Source organism: Fringilla coelebs, assembly GCF_963513975.1.
Source record: "Fringilla coelebs genome assembly, chromosome: 3".
In the NCBI taxonomy this organism is placed as follows: domain Eukaryota; kingdom Metazoa; phylum Chordata; class Aves; order Passeriformes; family Fringillidae; genus Fringilla; species Fringilla coelebs.
Window position 1 is genome coordinate 50,111,268 of NC_140030.1, and position 27,000 is coordinate 50,138,267.

The window sequence follows — 27,000 nt, forward strand, 5'->3', positions numbered from 1 at the left end:
GCTATTTATTCATCAACACTGCATGCTATTGGAAAACAAAGCTCATGAATGCTACAAATTTTTCTGTGCATACCAACAAAAACTGGCATTTCATGTCAACAAGGAGTGTTTAAGGTGCAATTATATTAAAAATATGGAAAAAACAAAGGCCATAAGGCAGAATAAGTGCTTTGACAGCTTTAAAATATCTAAGGCAGAGCCACTGACTGCCTCAGCCACTAGAAAGATCTGCTCTCATGAAGCATCAAAAAGCTGCTTCTATGGCTAAGAGAAGCCCAGAAAGGAGTTAACTGGATCTGTCTCACAGGTGCTGAGATTGTTTCTAACTAAATCCAGTACCTACTGCTGTAGGATCAACAATTCCAGGGGAGGATTTTATGTTTTGCAAAGCTGTGCTGAACCAACACGTGTTACAACTGGGCACACATCTCAGATCTGTAAAGGGATGCCAGGGTTTATACCAACATGTAACCACAGGTGACGGTCATGCATGCTGAGCTGCCACAGGCCTTGTGGCACAGTGACCTGCAGGAAGCCTCACAGCACAGCAGACTGAGAAATGACAGGTGTACTTCGAGTTCATACAGGGAAATGGCATTTGCCTTGATGGGAAAATACAACTGAGCAGCACAACCTTTTGGGTACCATTTTAACTCAGAGTGACACAAAACTCTCAAAAATATATTTTAATCAATAAAATCAAAAAAATCACAGAATGGATCAGGTTGGAAGGAACCACAATGGATCATCTGGTCCAACTTCCCTGCGCCAGCAGGGTTATCCTAGAGCACATGACACACAGGATTGTGTCCAGATGTTCTTGAATATCTCCAGTGAAGGACACTCCACAACCTGCAGAGAGTAGACACTTGTCTTTGCCTTTGAGAAAATTATCTATTCAGACTGTGGTCAGTCCCATAAGGAGTCCAGAACCTCACTTTCCCTTTAGCTACATCCTAAACAAACTCTTATATGAATGAACTTCTCCAGTCCTTTCCCTCTGTTTCATCGCCCAACCAGCTCCCACTCTGATAATGTAGGAGCCCAGCTACTCTGCCCATATCTTTTCAGACCATGACAGCATATCTTGCTTGTTTTAATTCACTAATGTAAGGAAGAAAAAATAGAAAGACAGAACTGCATGACTAGGATGGTGGCAGACTGAACCTAAGCAGGAAAAGTGAAAAAAGCAGTAAGGTCTCTAGAGCCATGATCCTGCACACTGTGCAGACTTTTGACGTGTTGTGGAGATCAGAGAAGGCAATGAACAACAAGAAAAGGCTCAGTCATCATGAAGGGGCTAAGGAATTCGAGTAATTCAAGTATTTTATAACCTTTTCCTTCTAATTTTGCTATCTTCAGTAATGGTTCCAAGGGGATTAATGCCACGACACATTTCTGTTTAGTTTGCTTCCCCAGATGCGGCATTAAATTTCAACAGAAATCACAGCTGGGATTAACTGGAAAGACTTGTCTCGTTACTTTTTTTTCTTCAGTAGAGCCACACAACTCTGAAAATATGGAATTTGATTCAGACAAGCTCATAATGTTTCCTTATACAGCTAGTTCAGAGAGCACTTTAGATTTTTGAATAAGAGACTTCTGTAGTCCACAAATTCCTTTCTAAAGTCATACATATTCATACATTCCCCTGCTTCCACAAGTCACACTGAAAGCTCAGAAAAAGTATATTGAAATACAGCAATTAAGATTATTGTTTTAACATTGTAGTATTTTTTACACGTTATAGAACCTCAGATATAAAGTGAGTTTCTATACGTTATAAAAGTTCTTTTTATATAAAAAACATGTAACAGTGACTGAAAGAAGTTAACGACTGCAAAGAGAAGGCTGATAGGTCATAGCAGCAAAGACTTCAGCTACTTACGCTGGCCCCACTGGCCACTGCTGGGATTCAGGTAGTTGGGGTAAAGGCCCTCTGGTTTATCCAGGCGATTTAGAACTTTTCGGATATTCATTACCTAGTGGAAGGTACAAAACACTGAGCACTTATCCATTTTCCCCACAAAATACAGGAGTGTAAACATGCCTAAAAATAACCCCCCTGATCTTATTCAACACACAGAGCCAAACACCTCTGTGCAATCATATCACTATTGAAAAAGCTGATGTCATAATGCAAACAAGTTCCTGAAAACCTCTGGAGTTTCTGTGCCATGGAGTGTCAGCCATGAAACAACACAACGGGAGCAAGCTCCAAAGTTCAGGACTTGCCACGCAGAGTATCCCCCACAGGACGCTGAAATTCACTGAGGCTATTTGCCTTAACTACGCTCAGCTACATCAGCATTTATATTCCTTGTATACCTAAATCAGAAATGCTATTAAGTATCAAGCTTATCACCTAGTCCAGATGTGCAAGTGCACTGCAAAGGAGTTTTGCCTGGAAAGGAGAGCACGGCTGGAACTGACTGAGCTTTGCACAACCAGCTTGCCCAGCAGCAGGGACCCAGGCAGCTGCGAGCGCTCTGCCGGCACTGCTAAGGAGCTCACTATAAATGAGATGCCCGGGGAAACAATTACAGTCCAGATGCTCAGCAGCTGCAGCCATCCAGCAGCACAATCCACTGCAGAGCACATGAAGTGAGTTATACTGCATTTCAGGATTCGCAGAAAAACAAATGTAGCAGCTTGGAAGAATGAGGACCCTGAGCACTGCAGGCCAGAAATTGTAACAAAAAGGTACTGACAGCTTCATTATAAACCCCAGAGTGCCTAGAGACCCAGTGAAGTAGCTACTGAAAAAGAAGATAAATTAACTTTTGCGAAGCTGCAGAAGGATTTCTGTTGTGGTACACAAACTGCCTCCTGCATTTGACACTACTCATTGCCCAAATGCAGGCTGCAACGAGTCCTAGACCTCAATTAATGAGCTCTTCTATGAATACATCCATGCAAAGCTTATTCCAGTGTTTCTTCTTTATCAAGTGTACCAGCCCTGGAATGGTTTGTCTCTGAGGGCTTTGGAATTGCAATCTCTAAAGGGTTTTAAAGCTTACATAAACAGATTTCCAGCATCTTGCAGCTAGAGCAGGATGCCACTGTGGAGAAGAACCATGGGCTAGGACTTTTAAGATAGATACTTTTATAGTCTCTCAGTAGAACAGATGTTATGCATTAAATTACCACAAGGGCCACAAGATTATTAACTTATGTTGTCAATTTGTTTCTGGCTATTCCTCAATGCTGCCACCCCCTACCCAACCATTCCCCCTCCCCAGTTCAAATTTAAGAAAAACTGTCCTTAAATTTAGCCCTAAATACATGAAAATTGCTAGGGGTTTGCTTCACAAAATTTATTCCAATGCTGATAATGGTCCTGCAGCAAAGCCACTCAGTCCTTACCCAATAATAATTTTAGTTTTGACTATTGCTTTTAGACCTACTGCTAAACATTGGGAGTCTCATCAACAATTAGATTATTAATTCGATAATATCAGCTTTAGGTCACATGAGATGGCTGCAGTAAGAATACAAAATCAATTAATCAATTTAATTAGGAAATATAAAGAAGATAAATGATAAAGTGTATTATAAAGAACAGGACTTGCTGGCTATTGGTATATCAAAAAGCAAAGCAAAATTGTTCAAGTGGAAGTTGAGGGAAGGAAGAGTTCTTTCCATGGCTCATGTATATAAAAAGCATCCAGAAGACAATGTTATCAAACTTTGGAAGAATTAGTATGCATAACAATTGGTTTGTCTAAGGATGTGATTTCTTTTTTCCTTCCACCAACAAAATTCAAAGAGTATTTCTTATAGTGCAATGGAAGGGCTTTCTGATCTCACTGACAGCAATCATATTATACAGCATTTTGAAGAGTAAACTTGTTGAAATTGCCATGGTGCTTTGCTTTCTCTAGGCATCAGTTATTATTCTCAATATAATGTCAGGTTTTGTTTACACCCCATTAAGTAAAGAACTGAAGAAAGCTGTACATTCTGATTGCTTAATGTGATACTAATGTAGAAGATAAACAGAAATTAAATGTTTTTTGAGGCCATATATAAGAACGTACATCAGAATGATTTTGGAAGAGACTTTTGACTTTTTAATACAAAAACATGCCAAGGTAATTATGAAAAATGTGACAAATGCTTATAACTGAGGAAAATCCAAATCTCTCCCAGAGATATTAGTCTCTGCTTTATCTTTTACAACATGATTTTGACAGAGCAGTCTAACCTTTTCAGCAAAGACAGGGTTTCCAGACAGGTGGCTCAAATGTACAAACTCCAGATGCAAAGTCCCAAATTCTGCCAAAATGCTGCTTCCACCAGAGGCCCATGGCCAATTTCGACCGATTCCACTAAGATGGGGGGGAAGAGAAAGACAGAAAATAATCATGAGCATCTATAAGGCAAGGCTAATAAAATGTAATAGGCAGTAGCTACACCGTTATCATGAGAAAATAATTACTCTAAATGTACTTAATATGTATGTAAGGAGCCATGCTTCAGTGGCCTTCCATGATTTCCCCACAGGACCTTGAATTACTTCAGTCCAGCTCTGCTTAGGCTTGCAACGACCCAATCTTTTAGCTCACAAATGGCTCCATCCCGCTTATCACTGTCACAGTGTTTCATTGCAGGATATCATGTTTAAAGACACGACAAAAAACCACTGACTATAAGAAAGCATTCTCATACTTCACCTGCTTTCCCCTGTACTTAAGACAACACTCTCCAATTCTAACTCTAATTTCTACAGTGCACTTGTTTATTAACTTAAATTAATGCATATATACAGAATAGGCTTTAAGTTAGAAGTATTGCGTGCAGCATATACTTAATGCATGAGACTTTGACAGGGTAGGATAAGTCTGTATTTTCTGTCTGGGCACTCATACCAGGATGAGTAACTTCAGTTTTAATTATGACCTAAAGATACTTCACAGCAAAATTAATCATAGGATTTGTATTGAGAATAGAGAAAATCATATTTATTGCTAAATCCCCACTAGAAACTAATGCTGCTTGAGACTCAGGATGGCAAGTCTACTAAAGTTTCATTACAAAAAGGTGGGGGTTCTTTCCCCCTTGAAATTTCCAGCAGCAATATTCAGGAAAAAACACCTGAAATTAAAGAAAGGTTAGCCAATGTTCCAGAGCACCTAGTTGAATAATGACATATTAGATTGGCTTATTATTAGGATGAATGTTACATACAAATACATTTATTTGGTACTGGAACATCTTCCACATTTCCAAGTTGTAAAGACATTAAACACAAACACATCTGTATATAAATAAAATTTTAATTTTTCTTTTACACATAAGCAGCCACTACATCAATTAGCAGTTGCACAACCATGAAAAATGGTATTCTTCCTGAGTTAAAGCGTGACTCAAAAAACCCCAAACCAGCAAAAACCCCAATAAATCGTGATGGAAGTTCTCAGATACATGAAACTCTTCTTGAAAAGATCATCTCTAACAGAAGTTTAACCAGAGCATGGAAATTAAGACTCCATTAGGTCAATCTCCCTGCTAGCTATATCAAATGGTATTTTGAGACTTCTGCCAGACACACAAAATAAAACCAAGTCATTAAGCTTCAAAAGCAGAGGAAAGGCACAGAGAGCACGAAGGAAAGAGATATGATGAGGCTCCCCTGTTTGACCATAAAGGTGCAAGATGTGGAGACACATGTAAGTCCTCTGATGTAAATAATTGCCCAAAAAGTGTTTCTCATCTTCATAGCTGCAGACCAAAATCAATGACACAATGAAATCAGGGTCCTGCAAAGACACACACAATCCCAATTTGATATGGTATTTGTGTGACTGAAACAGAACACAAGTTTTACGGTAGCTTAATATCTCATTTTAAGATCTCTTACAAAGATTAGAGTACTTTTTACAGAGGAGAAACCCACACCTGGTTTACAAGCTTTCTGCGCTTCAATCTACTGGGACTTGAAATTTTTTTGAATGGTAAGGTAAAAGCATCAGATATTAGAGAAAACAGGATCAAAGTGAGTACAAGCAGACAACGTCTGGAAACCTCCTCTCTATAGTCTGAAGAACTTGCAGTCCGGTTATTCACCCAAGAACAGACCCCACCTCTTGTACATAGTATTCAAGTTCTATCTGCTGACTTCCAGATGAAAATATTTTATCCTGTTTCCAAATCACTCAGATTAAAAGAGCTGACATAAAGTTCACAGGAAGAAAAAAAAAAAAAAAACCCTCAGAATTTCAAAAAGTCACCATGTTGTGGTACAAACAGAAAAAGCACATGGGCTTTTTTCTAGAAAGTTTCTCAATCAATCTCAAAGTGAAAACATCGAGCTGTTCCTGCAGGAAGGCATCAACCAAAATTGACAGAAAACGTAATAGAGTTCCTACTTGCACTCTACCCCAGTGTCTGCTGATACCAATAGCTGCCAGAACACTTTGATGTAGTCTGTTTTGTTAAAAAGGAAAATTTCCAAACACAGCTGTCAAAAGGTTTTCTGCATGCAGCAATGTGTTTTGCCATGAGTGGAAGATTCTTCTTGTTTAAGATGGTTTGAAAATTATGAACTTGCATTCTTTGATCTTAATGCAAAAAAATAAGTGGAAATAAACATCTGTGTTACATCTTAGGTACTATTTAATGGAGCTTTCTTTTTTTTCAGTTGGGTTAGGAAAAAAAGGCATCAACGTATTTCTGGTAAATTTGCAAAATAACAAGGCTATGTGTTGGTAGGGCCTCAGATGTGAACTCTGTCACTGAAAAGCTCAATTCAATAAGTGGTAGAACCCAAGATTTGCACTTCAGTCTCTCAACTATTTTCATGCAACCTGCAGCTATGGATGTCTGGTATTTTCTCATACCATAGAATGGCCTGGGTTGAAGGGACAGTAAAAATCATCTGGTTCCAATCCCACTCCCATGGGCAGGGGCACCTTTCACAGGTTGCTCAAAGCCTTGTCCCACCTGGCCTCATGCCACAGCTCCTCTGGGCAGCCGATTCCAGCGTCTCCCCACCCTCCCATAAAAATTTTCTTCCTGGTATCTAATCTAAACCTAATCTCTTTTAGTTCAAAGCCATTCCCCCGCGTCCTATCACTACCTGCCCTTGCCAAAAGTCCCTCTCAGTTCTCTTGCAGACCCTTTTAAGGACTGAAAGGCTGCTGTGAGGTCTCTCCAAACACTTCTGCAGGTTGAACAGCTCAATTTGCTCAGCATGTCTTCATAGGAGGGGTGCTGCAGCCAACTGATCATCTTCATAGGATATATTTCATCTTTGGGAGCAATGGAACAGGTAAGTTTTCTATATTCCCTCACACTAACTGGAACAGCCACAGTACTGCTTCTGATTCCATTTAACTCCATCCTTACTTTAGGATGACACTCCAGTGTGCATTATGCAGACAAGTCAGCTCCTGAAGGGAGAGACCAGGAAATACTCAACAAAGCTTTCAGCATACACAATGGGAGAGATTTCACACTCTGATCATTTTTTATTGGGAAAATAGACTTTGACTTTTGTTTAACAATATTTAAGCTTAAAAAAAAAAATAAAGAAAATGAGGAGGTAGCTCTTCTTCCAGCCCTGCCCTCCCCACCCTCCAAATCATAAATATTGTATACTTTTAAACAAAACACAGAACTTTAAAAAATGATAGAGACTAAACAGAACAAAATAAATGGAGAAAGACATCTGTGTCAGGGATTATAAACAATGAGTACATTTATAAATTACTGGAGGTGCCCTAGAAAATAACATGCAATAAATAAATCTAACAGCTCAGTAAATCTTAATAACTAGACGTAGTAAAATACTGATTTCTGCCCATGCATGAGATAACATAACCAGTGCTCCCAACTCAGACATTTTTCAAGCTCTTCACCATTACCATTATCAGGGTGAACAGAAACTCCTGCAAAGTTAAAAAAGGCAATGCTAAGTACCTATTTACCCTTCAGCCATAAAGTCAATGCTGGGCATCTCATTACTCTTTGGTTATGAAGTTATGCCCTGGCTTCCTGAAGTCTTGTGATGCAAACCTGAGTCTCTGGTTAAAGGTTTTATTTCTACTCCCAAGTTTTAGAAAACCTACATAATGTTGCAAGTTCCTACAGGTTTTTTTGTCTGAGGATGCCCATTACTCAAGTCAAGAAACAACAGCAGCAATCTGAACACAAAGAATGATCAGGGCATTTGGGGGACTCTCAGAAGGTGGTTTATGACTCTGCCAAGCTTATGTCCAGATTACGCCTCCCAGTCAAAGCAAAACCTGTAAAGCACTGAAAATTTCTGCATCTTATTTTCACTCAGTTTAATAGTTTAATGTCACAGATGTCTTGTCAGCTGACAAATGCAGTTTCCAGAAGGAGATGGAGGACAGCAAAGGGGGCCAGGTATGATACTTTTTATGTTAGCTGCATTTCTTTGTCTTGCTTTCTTTTTGTAATTTACCTTGCCACTGAATATTTCAATTTTTCTTATGTTGATACACTATAACCTGTACTAAGTGTCAGTCATGTACTGAAATCAGAGTTAGAAACAAAACTCCTACTATACACTTCAGGCAGGAAAGAGGGAAGGAGACACACTACTCAAACTACTTTGAAGATCCAGATGAGTACTAAAATAACTTCAGTTTATAGGGTACTATTTTAACCTATCTGAAATCACTGTGTCTAAAATAGTATGTTTTACACTGCATAAAACACACAAAAAGTTTCTGTAACATATTCAGAGAACTTTAGCACTTATAAGTTTTATTATGTAAGTAAGACTAATTTGAAGTGAGGATCTGGATCAGAGAAGCATAATATTTTGGTTTATAATATTATAATATTTCTCACTGATTTAATAAATTTTGTTTGTGAACACTGAGTGCCACAGAATCTGAAAACCAGTGTTTGTAATTCTACTGTCATTCATTTTTGGGAAATATGATTGACCTGGGCTGCTGGTAACTCAATTCAGTATTTTTCCAGCAGACCATTGTTGGTTCATCTGTACATAAGAACAGAAAGTATGAGATCACTAAGTCTTCTAAAATGTACAGAGTGTACCAAGAGAGGGAACCACAGAGGAAATATAAATATTCAAAGGTTGCTTTTTAAAAAATCACTGAAATTCAGAAGCACAACCATATTTAAAAGAGTTTTAAAAAATTATACTACATCCCCAATATATATAAAGCAGCAGCTAATTTTCAACTGAAAGGAAAAGCAAATCCTCAGGGAAACTGCACAAATACTTCAAAGGGTCAAAACACTTATCAAAATTCTTGTCATCAGCGAGCAGAACTGTTTGTCTCTGCAGACAACTTGTTTATTATACCCAACCTTTCCTGGAGGATGCCAGGACAACTCTGCAGGCTGGAGGCAGAGCAAGAAGTCAGAATTTCAATATTTAATGCAAAATGCACCAGCACAACAGGATAGTTAGTATCCCCCTGCAGACTTCGCCAGTAAAAAGGTGAGAGGCCAGAATAAAGAGACACAGCAGCAACAATGTGATGTGTTCAAGTACCGCTGTTGAGAAAGGTTTTAGAATTAAATATGAAAGTAAGTCCTAACAGCCCCTTTGGAATTTACTGAAGGTGTTTTTTTTCTGTAAGAAACTACCCTGTGATTGTGGGTGAAAATGCAGAATGCTAGGACGGAGCAATCACTGAGAGGGGTCCACTGGAATTCACTAGAGCTGGAGCACGCAGGCTGTGCCTGCTGCTTCCAACAGCGCTGAGGGGCCAAGGAGGATCTGCCTGGAAAATACAGATTGTGACTGGAATTGGTTAGGCTTAGTCCTGTTTTAAGAGGATTTCTGCAGGAGCAGAGTGCTGCCCAGCCCAGTCCTCAGAACCTGGCTTATGTCCCTCCACAGCACCAGCCGTGGCTCAGACACCCAGGAGAGAGAGGGACCTTCCCAAAGGGAGGTCCAGACACAGGCAGAGCGTGTTGCAAGGGACACACAAACTTTCCTGCAGCTTTCCCCTCCCAGCACCCCAGGATGAACTTCATGTTTCTCCTTGAGTCTCAACCCCCAAGCAAACACGCCTGTAATCCAGAAGTAACACAGAATTATCAGGGGTTTTTTTTGTCAAAGAAAACCACAAATCATCCCCCGCTTTTTTCCCCAAAGGAAGCCTGTGGTCCCCAGACAATTTTGAAAGCATAATATGATTGCTTTTCCATGTTTTAGTCTTAAAATTATGACCACATGCCATTTGGCTGCAGAGCTGAAAGCCCACACTGTAATCCAGCAGCCACGCTGTGTGCCAGCTACGGGTCTGACCAGGAGAGAGGGTGGGGAAATGGGAGAGCTCGGCAACTCCAGCAAGGGAACTCTTCGAAATTCACCTCCTTGGGGCTGCCCTGATAATCAGTGCAGGGAGATAACAGAATTAAATCACTTCACAGAGGAGATTAAGATGAAGATGGAGTAAACCCATGGAGACCAGTCTCCTACAGTTACCCCTTGCCAGGTGCCCAAATCTCAAAATTTCAATTAGCTTCACAGGTACCAGATGGGTTTTTTAACTCTCTGCAGGCTAATACAAAAGAGAGGACTGGCGATAAACACTCTGTAATGTTATATTTTAAAATCTTTAATTACATAAAAGGTTTTTTCCTGGCTCACAATTTATCTTTAATGTTTTTTTAGGAACTAGATTATTTTTAAGGCCCGTTACAATCCAAATCATTCTACAATTTTGTATTTCAATCCAGTCAGAACAATCTCCAAGGGCACAGTCCATTTTGCAGAATTGCTCATTATCCCTATGTCTTCTTTTTGTAAAAAGTCAGTATAAATACACAGTGTCCAGCCACAGCATTTCTAATGAAGTGTTTATATGCTGCAAAAGCCTTCAGTCTATAAACTGCCAAAGCCTTTGGTGTATTTCTTTTCTGTCACTACCAGCCATTCATAATATTTTAATTTTATTAAATCAACTAGAACAAATGAAGAGAGGCCAGAAAGCCATCAGGTTTTTCATTTACATACTCTGTAACTATTTTTGATTATAAAAAAATTACATTTAAAAAATGAAGCTTTTAAGATGGCACAAAATACATCAAAATGCTAAATAAAACGTAATTGCTCTCAGAAATTCCTAGGCAAATGATTGAACTCAAACCCCAACAATTAATATGTTCTAAATATACACACACACTCAAAAATAAGCAAATACAGGGGAAAATGTATTTTATGGATACTGCAGTGGCATCCTCTGGGAGAGTACTCCAGGATAACCCTGCTGGCGCAGGGAGGTTGGACCAGATGATCGATCCACTGTGGTCCCTGCCAACCTGACCCATCCTGGGATACTGTGATCCCTTGGGGAAGAGAGACAAGTGGCAGCCAGAAGGATGATTCTCAGGGGCCATTTTCATGGAGTATCTAATGTTCCATGCATTATTTAGGATTGCCACATCTGAAAATACTTTCAGAAGAATAATTTTTTGGACTGCCCTGAACAGAATGATTTGTCAATGTGTCACAAAAAAAAAAAAAAAAAAAGAAAAAAAAAAAAAAAAAAGAAGAGCGATTTCTTCTCTTCCCAGAAACCAATGCTGATCATTAGACACACATTCCTTCCTAACAACTTGCTGAGAAGCTAAATCAAATACCACAGACCACACTGAGGGAGTTAAAGGATGAGTTAATACTTAGAAAAGGTTCCCTTCAAACTCCTGAGCTACATCTTTCTCCTTTTAGCACTGCAGCTAACTAAGAATGCTAATAAATTATGCTGTGTGATTTGAGTTTTAATTAGAGATTAATATTTTAAAGCAAAATTAAAACCAAACCCAAGTATGAAGCACACAGGCAATGCTTGCTCAAACTTTCAATCACTCTATTTGATAAACTAAATGATAAAAAGATTTAAAAAAAAATTTACTTCTTTCTCCCCCATCCCCAAAGATGCAGTATATAGAATTGTGGATCTTGGTTTAAGGGCCTGTGTTCACAAGCACTGAAACTGATGATTTATTTGTTATTGCTTCAAAGATATTTACTGTGTTTTTGTTTTCCCCCTGACTGGCCAATCATCCTTACCCTTGTTTGAGAGTAGAAAGAAAAGTGCAGAAATCCCATGTTTGCACACACCACTGGCACCCACTCAACTTTTCCACCCAAGTCTTGTGGTGGGAGCTGCCAAGGCAGGGTTGAACTGGGGAACCTGTGACAGGACTGGAACAGTAAGTGTGTATTTCTAGCCCCAGCAGCAAGTTGTGAATATCATCCTATCCAACTTCCAGTAAATGACAGTTAACTTTTTGGAGGCTTAAGTGGTCCCAGAATCACCCAAGGCATCCAGACTCCTGCTGGAGCTCTGACTTTTCCACAGTATCCCTTCTCTGAGACAGGAAAATGATTATAATCTGGCCAAACACCTCTCATTCACTGTCTCGACAGCTGGAGACAGCTGAAAAACTAACTGAAAATTAGCCAGCTAGCCTGCAGGGTAGTTTTTGATGTCTGTTTTATTCCTCTTTGTAAGGAGGATCGTGCAAGCAGATTCTAACAGCTGGTTAGTTTTTCAGCTGTGACAATAAATGCGTTGACTGCTGCCCTTGCCTAACCACTGCGCAGCTGGCAGCTTCCTGCTCAGCACAGCTGCCCTCTCTGAAACTGATCCCAGCTCTAACCTGGAGAGATGATCTTTAGGGATGCTGACTTCCCAGGAGGAGGCAGACAGTGAATCAGTACCATCAGCAACCCCGGGAGGAAGACTAACACCAGTGGTTACTCAGTTTTATGGGATGACAGGGAATAAAAAAGATTTCTACATATGTCGCAATGTCAGACAAAACACAAATGTTTTTTACTGCAACAAGTGAGATAATGAAGAGGTATAACCTCAGAGCTATTCATTTGAGAACATTAATTTTGTCTATTTGCCTATTCAATGCAGTGTCAGCATTAATATATGCTGATTTCCTGGCCACTTCAGTGATGTCAGTGGAGGAGATACATCCATTTGTATTGGAGACACATCATCTGGAAAATGATGATGAGAGTAGGAAAATCAGAGTGCTGTGGCTAACTGTTCATCATTTGAGAAACTACCAGCACAGCCTCCAAAGGATGCTAATACAGAACAGATTTTAACACAAGATCCCTGCTTTTCTCCATGAAGTTCATCAGGTCCTTCAAAGGCAATGTTTATAGTTACATTTTCCAAGAAGAAGAGTTCCAGCATGTTTGCCTTTTATCTTTAAGAAGAAGAGTCCCAGCATGTTTGCCTTTTATCTTTATAAGGAAACACACCCAGAGACCTCTAAAGCTGCTCTAGAATGGCCACTGGCTCTTTACTGTACTTTCAGGCAAAAAAGTTCAAATATTATCCAGTGGACTGATCTCCACCAAGGTGACCACCAACAGGCAATTTCTCTTGAAACTGGACAGAACAGCAACAGAGACTGAAGAGCACCATTAATGTAAAAGCAGAAGGTGAGCAGGAGGTACATGAAGTACAAAGTTTCCAGTACCAACTTGTGCTATGGCCTCTGCCAGGACAATTCCCCACCTCCCTGGAGGGTCAGTCAGCAGTGGCGGACACAGGGAAGGCAAGGCAGCTCTGTCTGCTCCATGTTCAAGTCATTCCACATGAAATATTCCACTGAATATTCTCTGTGGTGAAAGCCACCTGCTCATGATTAGGTCAGAGTAGTGATGGCTCCTGGGGAACACCTAGGTGAGAGGACACTACAGTAAATGGAAACAGAAGGAGCCAAAACCCAGGTGGAGACCAAAATGCCAGAGAGAACCAAGGTGAAGTGGAAGCAATCTCATCTGCCTCTGGAGAGCAGCAGAGAATAAGCAAAGGCCAGTGAAACTGCTTTTGGGAAGACCATGCTTTACTGTAGGCATTGAACTCTGACAGCTGCTCAGAATTAAAACAAATCACCTCTTCCATGGGCTCCAAAAATGACCAGATAGCATGGTATACTTCTTTTGTGGTCTGATACATGGATTTTGGACATCTGGATCTAGTGATACGGTATGTATTGACACTTAAAATAATCAGAGTATCTTATTTTTACCAAGCAGCCCTCCCAGACTGTTCTGCTTCGTTTACATCAAATTCCTGTAACATTTCTCTGTGGAAAAAGACTGAATTTCTTTAGGATTTTACAGAGAGAGTTCATACAACCCTTTCCTTATGGCTGTCTGCCCCACGACACTTCTCACATTACTGCTGCTCTGAGGGAGCATCAAAGCTCGTGGAACTGGCAATCTGTGGCAAACCAACAGAGCACTAAGCTCACATTTACATGCCCACATGGAGAAAGGGAGAGACAATTAGGCAGGCATTACATTATCTGAAATATCAATATGACACAAGTAAAGCGTTTAAATGTAATTTTCAGTGTCACCATCTAAAACTGTACTAAAACAGTACTTGCCACCATAATAATTTCTGATAAAAGTTATCTGAGCACAGCACAGACCTGCATGTCTCCCACAACACACTAATGAATAAACAAAAAAATTTGTGCTTCCTATTACTTTATATACTAAAGTTTAATTAATCAATTCCAAAGGCTAAAAAAGCAATAGGGAATAGAACACAACAGAGCAATGCCAGAGATAATAAGTACTAGCATGGACTACTTTTAATCAGGTCCCCAAAGAGAAGTGAAAATAACAGGAAATGAAAGTAATGAATGGAATTTCACAGTTCTGCCATCCATGTGATAAGTTAAGACAGAATAAAAGAAGGTGGTATTAAAATGAAATTCCCTGCTGTAGCAAGTGGTGTAACTCAGTGCTACTGACAGTCAAAAACCTTAGAAAAGCAAACCCAAAGAAAAAACAGCCTAAGCAAAGCAAGAACAAACTAACTCCTGCTTCTGAGAAGCAGATTCACTGGGCAGGAAAATAATTAAAAATTTTGGAAGAATCTATGAGAAACACCATTTATCTCTGTTCTTGTGCTCTCTGCCATGCCTTTTAATACTAAAAGACAAAATAACTGTGTAAGTTTAAAGATTATTTTAGAACTTCACATTTCACCTTAAGATTGCTTGCTGCCTTAAAACCACTGTAGCCATGGCATCTGGCACTTTTGATATACTTTAGTCAGTACATCCCTCTGTAAGACTGCTTCCAGTTCTACACCACTTTTCCTACATTCAGCTTTTAGATTATCCTTTTTTTTCTCCTGAGGATTTGCTATAAATCCCTGCTCCACTCTGATTAGGTAATTAACTTCTGACTTCAGTTAGTTTCTATTCCACATCTGATTTCCTTTACTAGTAAGTGATGTTCAAGTTCTGCTAAATTGTTCTTTTGCTATATCAATTGCATTGTCCAAGTGCAAAGAAATGTTATTAACTTCCTCTGTCTGTAAACTTTATTATGAGGAAGAGTGTTGAACAGTTTGCATTTGGAGGTGACCAGGTAATATGCAAATAGGGTGGAGAATTGGTGCTAAACCCAGAACTTCCCTATTTCTTTTTCTTCTGCTTGATGTGTTTGTTGGGCCTTTTTTTTTTATCTGGCTGCTCTGATCTTTTCTGGTTCCACAACTCTCTTCTTGCTCTCCCGGTTAATTCCAGATATTCAATTCCAAATCCCAGATATTCTTTCTTTTACTCCTAGTCACTGGAGATCCAGTTGTCTCCACACATCCTCAAGTGAAGGCAGTGAGATGTGTTTGTCTGGTGGAGATCCTGCAACAGCATTTCCCTCCAGTTCAGGACACTCACAACCCAATCAAGGGTATTAATGTACTGAAGCACTGGGAAAACAATGGTTTCTCGATCAGAAGGGCTGTATCAGTTTCTCAAGAAAAGCACTACTGATCTTCTGGACAGGACAAAATCCCAGTATTTGATCTTTTCAGTCCGATGAGGACTCGAAAGAACAGGTAAAGATTCAAAGCACCAAAGCCCAGATGGCAAGTGACAGCTATATGTAATTTCTCTGCCACTAATTTCCCCTTTCCCACTTCCTAGCTCTAATTTTCCAATACCCTAAATAATACTAATCTCAATCTCAGTCATTTAAAATATATCTGTATCACTCTTGTCCATACAGTTCATATTCATTCCTTATCATCAGACAGTAAATCTAAAAAGTGGATTCAATAATATTTTTCTTCTCTGAACCCAATTAGCTCGTATTAGCTTCTCGTGCCACAAAAATATTTTATGTGGGTTCACAGTCATTCAGGTTCAAGTCTTTCAAAGCACCTAGTCACTTTTATTGTGCTTGATGCTGCATGTGGTGCCATTAAATGCTTGAAACATAGAATCAAAATCATTACACTAACAGCATGGCACGGTTATTAAAAATAATGGGCTGACAAGTCACAAAGGTCTGCTTCGAGCCCTTCTGTAGCTAGCAGTCATGGCAAGGAGTCTGCGTCAAAGGCTTGCTTTGCTGACTGACAGTCAATTATTTCTCCTTCTAATACAGCTGCTGGATCAACAGTGGTTTCACATACTGGACAGCTTGTCACAGGACCTGCAGCTGTGATATTCATCAGATATTAACATTAACTTAACAAATGTTGTAAATTACACTTGCATACGGATTTGTGGGTATGTGTATCAATCTAAACACATACAATATAGAGACACCACTGTTGTTGAGGGAAACCTCTCTTCAGTATCTGCTGTCACAAATGCTGTGACAGCTGTATGAAACTCTACTGAAATGGCATTCTGGTTCACTGAAAGGGACAGCTTCCCTAGATTAAAAAAACTTAAGTAGTCTTTTTCAGACTAGTGTTGTGAAAGACATAATCTGTTTTGACAAATGCTTTAAGAAATATAAATGTCTTCTTCGTCCAGTCTGCTTCAATCTTCTTGCTTTTCTTTACCCACACATTGCTGTGTCATAAAAATCCATTTGTTCTGGGATCAGATAAAATGTATTTTGCTCAATGTCAGTCACTAAGGCCTTGATCCTTACTCACAGCCAATAGAAAGACTTGTGGTCGCTTCAACAGGGGCTGATGGAGCGCTAATATCCCATAACTGTCATTAAAACTGCTGCAGAGACAATAAGTTAATACGAATGCAGAGGATCCCTGCAGCCAGACTGAAACACCTGTATCACTGTATAAATCCTTTCTGTTAGCATCATTCAGATTCAGGAATTGAGAGCTGATTCTCTTTCTAAAAATCAGTGATACAACGTTAAAAAAAAAAAAATCCCAGCAAATGACACATTTGCTTATGCACAGTTTTGTCCTACAATACCTACTAACCACATAAAAAAAATTGAAGTCAATACTTTAAAGAAGTACTTACATGCAATTTACATCCTTTTCACCATCTTTATACATTTATAGAAGATACATTTTATCAGTATAATAAAGTGCCATCCCTATTTTTCTCAAAATGACAATAGTTTCAGGTATATCACTAGGCTAGAGGAAGTTATACATTGTACTTATCAGATTCTGATTCTGAATGTTATGCTTTTGCTCCATGCTTAATAAACACTAAATTTTATTTTATTTGCTCACATTTTTATAAGTGAATCAAGCTCATTGCTGTTTGCATCATCACAGAAAATCAACCAACGGCTTAAATATGATCAAATTCATTAATTAAGGTAAGATCAAGAAAATTTTCTACTGTATAGCAGGCAAATAAAAAAAAAACCCAAAGCCACAAAGAAACAAAAAAATGACATGTAATACACATCTGATTTTCACCTGAAGAAATAATGCTATTCTATGTTTCCTGTGATAAAAGTTTCTATTACCAGCTTAATTCCTACATATGCATTAAAATTCTGATCCAGGACAATCTGAATACATCATAAAGAAAATCAAAAAAGAAAGAAAAGGACAAATATAATCTCGGAAACTCAGGAAAGCCAGATTAGTCAAGATTCATATTTTTAAAGAAGAAAATAATTTTGTTCCATAATCTTCTTGCAGTATTAAATTACAACAATACCTCATTACAGTAAATATCTTGAAGAAGGAAAGGCGTTTTCCACCCAATTACTTAACAAACCAATAGAGCTGAAAAAGGCTGAAAAACATTTGTTACTTTGATAGAGCAGAAAATGAGAAGTACCAAACATTTCTTCTAAAAGTACTTAAAATACATAATCACAATCCATGCACTAACACTCATGATATTTAAGATATTCCTTGGAGGATTTTTTAAACAAGATTATCAGATAATAAAGGACCTGGCATCGAGTAGTCAAATAAGCTTTTCTTAACAGTAATGGGATTTTAATCAATACAATGAAAATAATATAATAAAGGATGAAGTGAAATAAGCATGAAGAGATTACTATTTAAAGTAATAGAACATAAAGGCTCAGGAAAAAACCCCCACACTTCTGGAACCCTGCTGGAGACAATATGTGTACTTTTTGTTCCAGCACCAGCACAGTGTTTCACTAATCACCTTGAAAAATCTCCTGCATATTAACAACATACAGAGGCAAAGTACATTGCTATTTTTCTTTTATAAATTATCAATGAGAACAGTGATGATACAGTTTTATAAAGCATTTAAGAAAATTGGGTTTCTGTCCCAATTCCAGGAAAACATTTGGTCAAAGGTTTAAAATGTTTTTTGTAATCCCTCACTGCTCTTGATGGCTTAAGTGAAAGAATCAGTATTTCAAGCTTTTTTTTTTATTCCTGCCCTTTTTTTCTTTTCTGTATTCCCAGTTGTAGACTGGAATGATATAGCATGGAATATCTTGCAAGAATTGTCAAGAAGGAAGTATCGTATTTGTTTTTCCAGTGCAATGAAGATCATGTCTGGAATGCAGTATTTCTGGATAGATATGGCATACTGGTTTGTTTTTTCTGACACTTCTGAAAGATAATGTCAGTGATAAATAAGTACTTTTGGTAATGTGCACGATTGTCTTTTCAATACCAGAGAGACCTTGAACTCAGAAGCCACCAAAATAAAATATCTTTAGGTCTATTATGAGTAACTTCTTGACACATTACATTATGTATTTGGGAATATGAGAGCCACACACTGGCTCAAGTCAAAGTGATCAGAGTAAATAAAAAAAATGAGATGACTGCCCTTTCTCACTCCTGCTTCTTTCAGGAAGGCAGATTTCCAAAGGGCATCTTCAGGCTCCCTTCTACTCCCTAAGAGGCAAGCATGAAGAACCACCTCTGCTACAGCTGTGGTCTCTGTGGAGAGCAACAGGTCTTTTTCTAATCATCATCAGTACCTAAGACATGTTCAGTCAATTCACCACCAATTAACAACAAACCAAGCTGTGTCACAAACAAAATTTACTCATAAGTAGGCTTTTGTGAACTTGTACTACTCAGGAAAATCTCAGATGCCAGTAAACCTTACCCATACAACAGGCTGAACATTCAAATGACATATTTAAGCCTTCAAAGACAAGCCCAAAAGCTATTAGCCATTAAAACAATGCTGACAAAGTTAGTTAAGCAAAACTCAATTAATTTACAAAGAGAATTCTGGGTGAAAGATAGAGAAAACAGTTCATTTATGGCCGCAGTAGAACACTGTGGCATGATGTGAAACAACATTGCTGAAAGACTGAATGTTCTAATGCCTGTTAGAAAATGTTCATTTGAAAAGAATTAAATTCAAAATGATGCATTTTTAAAATCTTTGCTCCAGTAGATCTCATTACCTAGAGAGGTTGCTGTTTGACATGAAATGGGCAACCTGAAAGGTCAACCAGAAAGACTGTCAGAATTGCTGTACCAACCACAATTTGCTGGGATGTATTTAAAACACACGAGCCTCTCCACAGCTAAGAACTGAATCAAGACATTTACATTAATGGGCCTTTGACAGACGAGTACTCAATTTTCTTATACTACACAGAAACTGCACAACATGAGCACCATTACAAGATATATAGCATATGGATACCATTACAGCTCAATTATAAGGAATACTTGCTCATTTATTTCTCTAAGCACTACTCCAAGGAATGGAGCAGCAGTTTCACAGATGTCAAGTGGAAATAGTAGCCTTTCATTTAATTTGCTGAAAGATTGTTCCCTCCTATTAACTAATTTCCTCCTAAACATGTGTCAGTGTTGTAACAATAAAAACGTCATTTTAACATGAAGTTTAAACCAGTGAAGGCAAATTGCTGGAACAAACTACTTAGCTGTCTTGCTAACCTCTTTTTATTTCCTTCTCAATAGGTCTCAAACTAGCCCATCATTGTACAAGTCTCATTTTGTCTTTACCCTCTCCTATTTGGATTTCTACGGCAATGTGCATGGAGCTACAGCATTTACTGCTGTGGCTTTACCACTGCTTGTTAAACAGAAAACAACAGACTATTTTGGTAAGTCTTTTAAAGTATATTCAGTCATACTACATCCTCTAAGCCAGATCTACTCAGTTAGGTTATGGTGTGCTACAGTGTCAAGGTCTGCTCATTAAAATGAAGGAAACACAAGGACATTCAGTTTTTTATGTGAGATTAGAGAGAGAACACCACAAATTTTGGCTGTTGGCTGGGTGCATCCACTAACTCAACACTTAGAAGAGAGTCCACATCTGCCTACTGGATAAGAAGTCAGGCTGAATGTTTTCCCCAACATAAAGGTATGTTAGTGAGCTCCTGCTCCTCCCCATCCTTACAAGCGTCAGCCTGTAGTGAGCTAAAAGTCAGTCAAGGCAGAACACAAGCACCAAAGTGTTGCTCACTGGGTTATTAATTTTTAAAGTTGACTTTCCAGGCATTAACTCTCTACTCACTTTACTACTTACTCTCTACTACAATAATTCCAAAATTATATGGCAATATTAGAGAAAAAAACCCAGCAGACTCAGACTACACAGCATCAAATTGGCCCTGTTCTCTTCAACGTCTTCATAAATGACAGAGGTCTGGAAGGGATACTAAGCAAGTTGGCAGATAGTGCAAAACTGGGAGGAGCTGTTGCCTCCCTCGGAGGGGAGGGAGGCCGGCCCAGCAGAGAGACCTTGACAAATGAGAGGGCTGGGCAATCACCAACCATTTGCAGTTCCAGAAGGGAAGGTCCCAGATTCTGTACCAGGGATGGGGCAACCCTGGATGTGCGGACAGAATGGAGAATGTTATCCTGGAAAGCAGTGCTGCAGAAGGGGACCTGGGGTCCTGGTCAGTGGCAAGTGGAACATCAGCAGCCAGGAGGACCATCCCTGTCCTGGGGGGCATCAGGGACAGCATGGCCAGCCAGGCAAGGGAGGGGATTGTCCCCTCTGCTCTGAGCTGGGGCGGCCTCACCTCCAGTGCTGGGGGTGGTTCTGGGTGCCACAACATAAAAAAGAGATTAAATTATTAGAGAGTGTCCAAAGGTGGGCCATGAGGATGGTGAATGGCCTTGAGGGGAAGCCACATGAGGAGTGGCTGAGGTCACTGGGTCTGTTCAGCCTGGAAGAAGAGACTGAGGGGAGACCTCACCACAGTCTACAGCCTTATTGGGAGGGGAAGAGGAGGGGCAGACCCTGATCTCTTCTCTGCGGTGACCAGTGACAGGACCCAAGGGAATAGCCTGGCAGAAGAACTGAAGTTTTGCCGTTAAGATTCCACACCTTCAATGTTGAGAGGAAAAACCTCAGATAGCTACAAAAAGCCTTGAGGCATTCATATGTATGACTGAATCTGGAGGAGCTTTTGGACATTAGTACCCATGTCAGTTCTGCAACCACCAATTGTCTCAGCACATCTGAATGAGATACAGCACTGGATATCATTTAGGGTTATATTTTATCCTACATATCTACAAACTAATTCTTTGTCAGTTGTAATATCTTGTGGTACGTGAAAGCACAGGAAAAAAGTGCAGCTGATCTAACTGAAAGTTACAGTGTGATCAAACTCATTTACAGTGCTGGACTGCCTAATCCACCACAGAATGACTTCAAAAAATACATAAGACATTTAAAAATATCTCTTTCTCCAAAGAGCTGCATGTAATGTAACTACTCTTGTTTTGGCATGTGCAAACTGAGCTTTACTACTGCAAATGCTCATGAAAATTGTATTACATTGGTAACTTCAAAGAAAACAATTAGCAAATTTGAAAAGAAAACAATTTAGAAACTTAGAATATTGACAAAATGGTCTGAAGCAGATTCAAACCATTCAATTACTCGAACAATTCAAATATGAATTATTTGCAACCATGTGTCTAAAGAGAAAGAAAGCCAAATTAACTATATTCTTTATTCATTTGATTTGTTCCAAAGTGATTTGTTCAATAAAACTAATGCAATAAACTGCAGTGCTACCCATTTGTTAATTCTGAAGTGCAAGCTAGTTTATGAAATGAATTTTTTTGATATGAAAAACAAAATGGAATATTTCAGGGCCCTAAAAGCCCTGATATGCTGTGAAACACAAATCAATAACCAGCATAAGATGGTCACCACCACCAGTCATTAAGGTAAACCACAAACCTCAGACAATTTGCAAGTTCCATACTGAGTGTTTGGTTTTTTCTGATTGTTTTGATTGATCGTTTTTGGGGTTTTTTTGTGTATCTGAGAGTTATGAATAAAGCAAAACTGGCATGAGATCTGCATGAATCTTATTCTCTTCCAATAAACCAACAAAATTTCCGACTAGGCCCTTTGTAAATTCCAAGGCTGTTATTTGACTAGAGCCTCATTACCTCACTTGCCTACCTCCTTTGTATATTTTATTGTCATTACAGAGCAATCAAATCTTTAAATTTTTGCTTAAAATATTTGATTTAGCTAGCTCTCTGCCCAGATTGAGCTGGATCAAACAAAAGATAGAGATGGCTTTGCTTTACTTAGTTATCCAAAGCCAGGTTTGTGATCCCCCACATGCCCAGAGAACAAGCAGGTCAACAGTGCCAAACAAATATCCACTTTAAGGCACTTTTGCTTTTACCCACAAAACACAGCACAGCAAGTGGGGAACACTGGGAGAGACACTTAAGAAGTTCAACTCCCGAGCTGAACTAACCTGCTAATCAAGACACCCACACTGATTCCTTGATCTTAATTATACACAAGCCCTTAGGCATAACCTGCCCACAATTCACCTATCAGAAATATCTGATTTGGACTCTCTAGCTCATGCTTTCCTTTAAAGGAAGCAATAACCTAGGGAGGAAAAGCACATGTCTGGGACATGAAAAACCCAAGCCTGCTGGATTCCTGGAGAATGTCTCAAGTACTAGGAGAAGAGCTCATCTAGCAAAAGCTGTCCATTTTCTGTTGAAATTTTGTCACAAAAGAAGTAAAAGGACAAGATTCACTGGACTGAAAACTCCTGGCTTTTGGTCTCCCAGAACACCTTCTCTAATGCATACCTAATGAAAACGTAAGAACAAAATTCCTAAAACAAGACAAGCAAATTCCCCAGAAGTCTTATGTAAATAAATCAGGTGGTTTTAACTATCTGTTCACTGACAGTGTAAGGATACTGAATAGTTTTAGACCTGACCTACAGGTCTGATCTACACAGATGCTCTGTGCTTTTTCCCAATCACTTGTTAAAAACAAGACTAAATATAAACCATACTGAGAAGATTACAATTCTTAATAAATTTTAGTAGATCAGGTTTGATAGTTGCAAAACCAGGCGGTCTGCTTAAGAGCATTTTCTCTTATCAATTTTGCTGCTAGGATCCTAGTTGTAATTTCTGTTCAGTATTGCCTAATTTCCTAATAGACAAGAGGCTCTGAGCACGGGGTGACCCACAATAACCTTCATGCCTCATAAAGAAAGCAAGAAGGACACAAATACTCTCCCCCTCAAGTCACCTTGTCATGCTAATTCAACACACATAGGTAATTTCTATTTCTCCTTGCATTTCTGAAAAACATATAGGGATAGATTATGAAAAATGTACACTAGTATGACCATTACAGTAATTGCATTGGTTAAATTTATTAATTTGTCAAAATTAAGTCAATAAAAGTTTTAGTAGCACCATTGTATTACTTGATTAGTTTTGAAAGTGATTATCATAAGAACTCTATTTAATTGGAAGCATCTCAATTTACAGGATACATGAAATTCTCAGTAGCATTTTAAGACACTGCAACATATGCAGGTCAATTACCAGTAATCACTGTTTCATACAACTGCTTCAGAAGAAATTTCAGTACAACAGTGGAAAAGAATGATAGATGGTTCTAAAAATTACTACTGAACCTCAGTTCTGAAAGATAAAGCTGAACTTCAGCTCATGTTATTATGTTATCCAACATCTATGCTGTTAAAACCATTCTGAAATGCTAAAGATTATAAAAATCTGAGCAAGGATTAGAGAACAGTTGCCTACCTTAAAACAGATGATGATAATTTGTGAGGACTGCCAAATTACTGCAATGCACTAACTGCACTCATGCCCAGCTGCACATTAATTACTAGATTAGAAAGTTATAATTAATTTTCTTAATATCACTACGCCGCTTTTCTTCCTTGAGTTAATAAAAACAGATTGCAATCAATCTTTGTTAATTCATGCTGCAGAACATGACTGCCGTAGCTATTTCCATACGCGAAGAACTCGGCGTGCACAGCTCTTGCACTAATACCCTGCCTAGAAGCTGAATCTTCTGACATTTTAATGAAGTGTTGTAATAAGGCCAATAAATTATAAATTATAATTTGACTTAGTGTAGTTGGTAGAAAAACCACAAAAGCTTAAAAGTGAATTCTTAAAGAATCTTCTTAATGACAAAACTTAGAAGTGGGTACCGTGTTCCAATGTATTTTGAACAGGAAAAGAGGGTTTACTTATAGTTGCATTGTTGAAAACCTTCACTGCTGAGACTTGGAAAATTTCTTCATCAACTGACTGTCATCAGAAGACATCAAAGTGCTCCAGACCTTTGCACATATTACAAGAAATTTTGAGAACTAGTAAAGGAAAACAACTTTACAGAGATACAGGGTAAAGTTCATCAAAGTTCTCATCAAGAGCATTCAGTTATAAATGCAACATTCAAAGAGCATATATTCAGTTATAAATGCAAGCATTTAAAGAGCATATATTCCCCTGTGTCCATATCTGTATTAGCAACAAAAGGTGTTCTTATAAGATGGAAGGGATTGTTCATGTAAAGTCAATGCACCTTTTTTTCATTTTCCATTAAGCCCAAAAGTGGCTTATTCCTCCAGCCTCATTACTGCTTAAAATGTATATTTTTTTCCTCTCCTCACTTTCCCTCCTTTGTAAAAGATGAGTGTAGAAATGTGAGAATTATGACATTGTGGCATCCAAAGTGTGGTAGCCTATTCTATTTTGATCTAATGGAAATCTTCACATGGTCAGCTTAAGTGGGAAAGAAAGAAAGGGAAGAGCAAATGTCAGCAACAAATTAAGGTTGACAATATTTGTTATTTGGGTGATTTTGATTTGTAATGTTTATGAAGTCTTCTGGGGAATGGGAAAGAGAAAGTAATTTTGTATTTGTGAAAGACTAGACATAAGAAAAGGGATTTTAAGAGAATATATAGCCTTCAGCAGCAAAGGCAGGCACAAGCTTTTTATTATGTTTTTTTTCTCCCAAGTTTCCCTAGAGGAGCCCAATTTGCCTTACACTGGTAAATGTTATGAATATGTTTTTTATACATACATGTAAAACATCTCTAAGTTTGTGTTGAGGCATACATACACACCCCCTCCACCCCCAGTGTATACCAAAATACACATAGGCTTGATTTGCACTCTTTCCAGAATGTTCAAATATTTCAATATATTTAAGATCTTGAGGAACAATGTACTAGATGATACACTCAGACAAGTAGGATTTATGGATCAACTCTTCCATAAATGATCATACCTTAAAGCAGCAACTTTAGTGTGTGTCCCATTGAGGGGTTGCAGAGAGCCAATCAAATAGGTGACCCCAAGAACATCAGGGATGCAGGAAAGAAAGGAGGTAAGGAAGGAAGGATGGATGAGGGGAGGGAAGATAGGAAGGGGAGGAAATGAATAACAGTCTGCCCAGAAGTCTCAGAAGACAAATGTGGGACAATACCCAGTACAATTCTCAAATATTAATTTTCACAGGGCACCAAACTAAAACATCTGGAAAGAGGTTCAGAGAAGCAACCCCCAGACTGGGAAAACATGATGTATCCAGGATTCAGATTCCTCTTGTGGAGGATGCGTGGGCAAGGACAGAATCACAGTTCAGTAGAAAAAGCTGCCCGAGCTGAAAATGATCACTGGTGTGCTTCACCTCCAAAATCAAAATGGATTAGAAGAGGGGAGCAAGCATGGAAGAGCAGCAGGGTAAGAAAATACACAAAGTAGAGCAGGATCAAAGACAGATTGCAAGAGTTTTGATTTACAGAAAGCATACCACAAAAAGGAACTGGATGATCTCAGAACCTTGGTACTAAAACATTGCAACTTAGATCGAGGATCTGGATGTTTAAGGGACACTGAGGAACAACGTAGCTGTTTTCCAACCAAAAACTGGGCTGTTACAATGATCAGCATCTAGATAACTAAAAGTAACTACCACAGCACCACAGGCACCTGTATTTAATGCTGGGATTATTGTTTTAAAACAATTAGGTGCTCTGTATTCAGCTGGGTGTATGAAGCTGGTCACAACGCTGACAAAATGCAAGTACCAATCAGTAATTATGCAAGCAGGCAAGCAATTAATACTTACATCATACCTGAGAAGAAAGAAAACTCTTGAATTCTCACCAAATCTTAAACATAACTGAACTATTACAAATAACAAACTTTTGTTTCTGTTAAAAGGTAAAGCAAAAAATGAATCTGTATGAATGTTCTTACTATTCTGATATAACAGACTAATTTCTAGGGGAAAAAAGATAGCCCATTTTGTGCTTATTTGTTGTTTTAAATGTCAATCTAAAAGATTAAATGGAAAATGGTACTGCAAGAGTATCTGACATATCCAGGAAACACATATGCCATGAATTTCAGAGTAACACAAGGTGTCAGAAGCAGTTATGAATAGTCATCTTAAAATTAAACATGCTTATAAAAATGGCACAACACACGCCCCTCAACACTGATACAATGAAACTGAAAGCCACAAAATTCAAGTTTCGTGGTATTA

The 27,000-nt window shown here is 38.7% G+C and overlaps 1 protein-coding gene across 1 annotated transcript in view; it reads right to left on the reverse strand.

The window, feature by feature from the left end:
• The window catches only part of MAN1A1 (mannosidase alpha class 1A member 1), a 139,356-nt gene that overhangs the window by 23,553 nt on the left and 88,803 nt on the right, over window positions 1–27,000 (reverse strand). The window contains exons 6-7 of the mRNA XM_084203257.1: window positions 4,208–4,331; window positions 1,889–1,982 (exon numbers count right to left, since the gene is read on the reverse strand). Coding sequence (XP_084059383.1) covers window positions 1,889–1,982; window positions 4,208–4,331 — 218 coding nt within the window. The remainder of the gene's footprint in view (window positions 1–1,888; window positions 1,983–4,207; window positions 4,332–27,000) is intronic.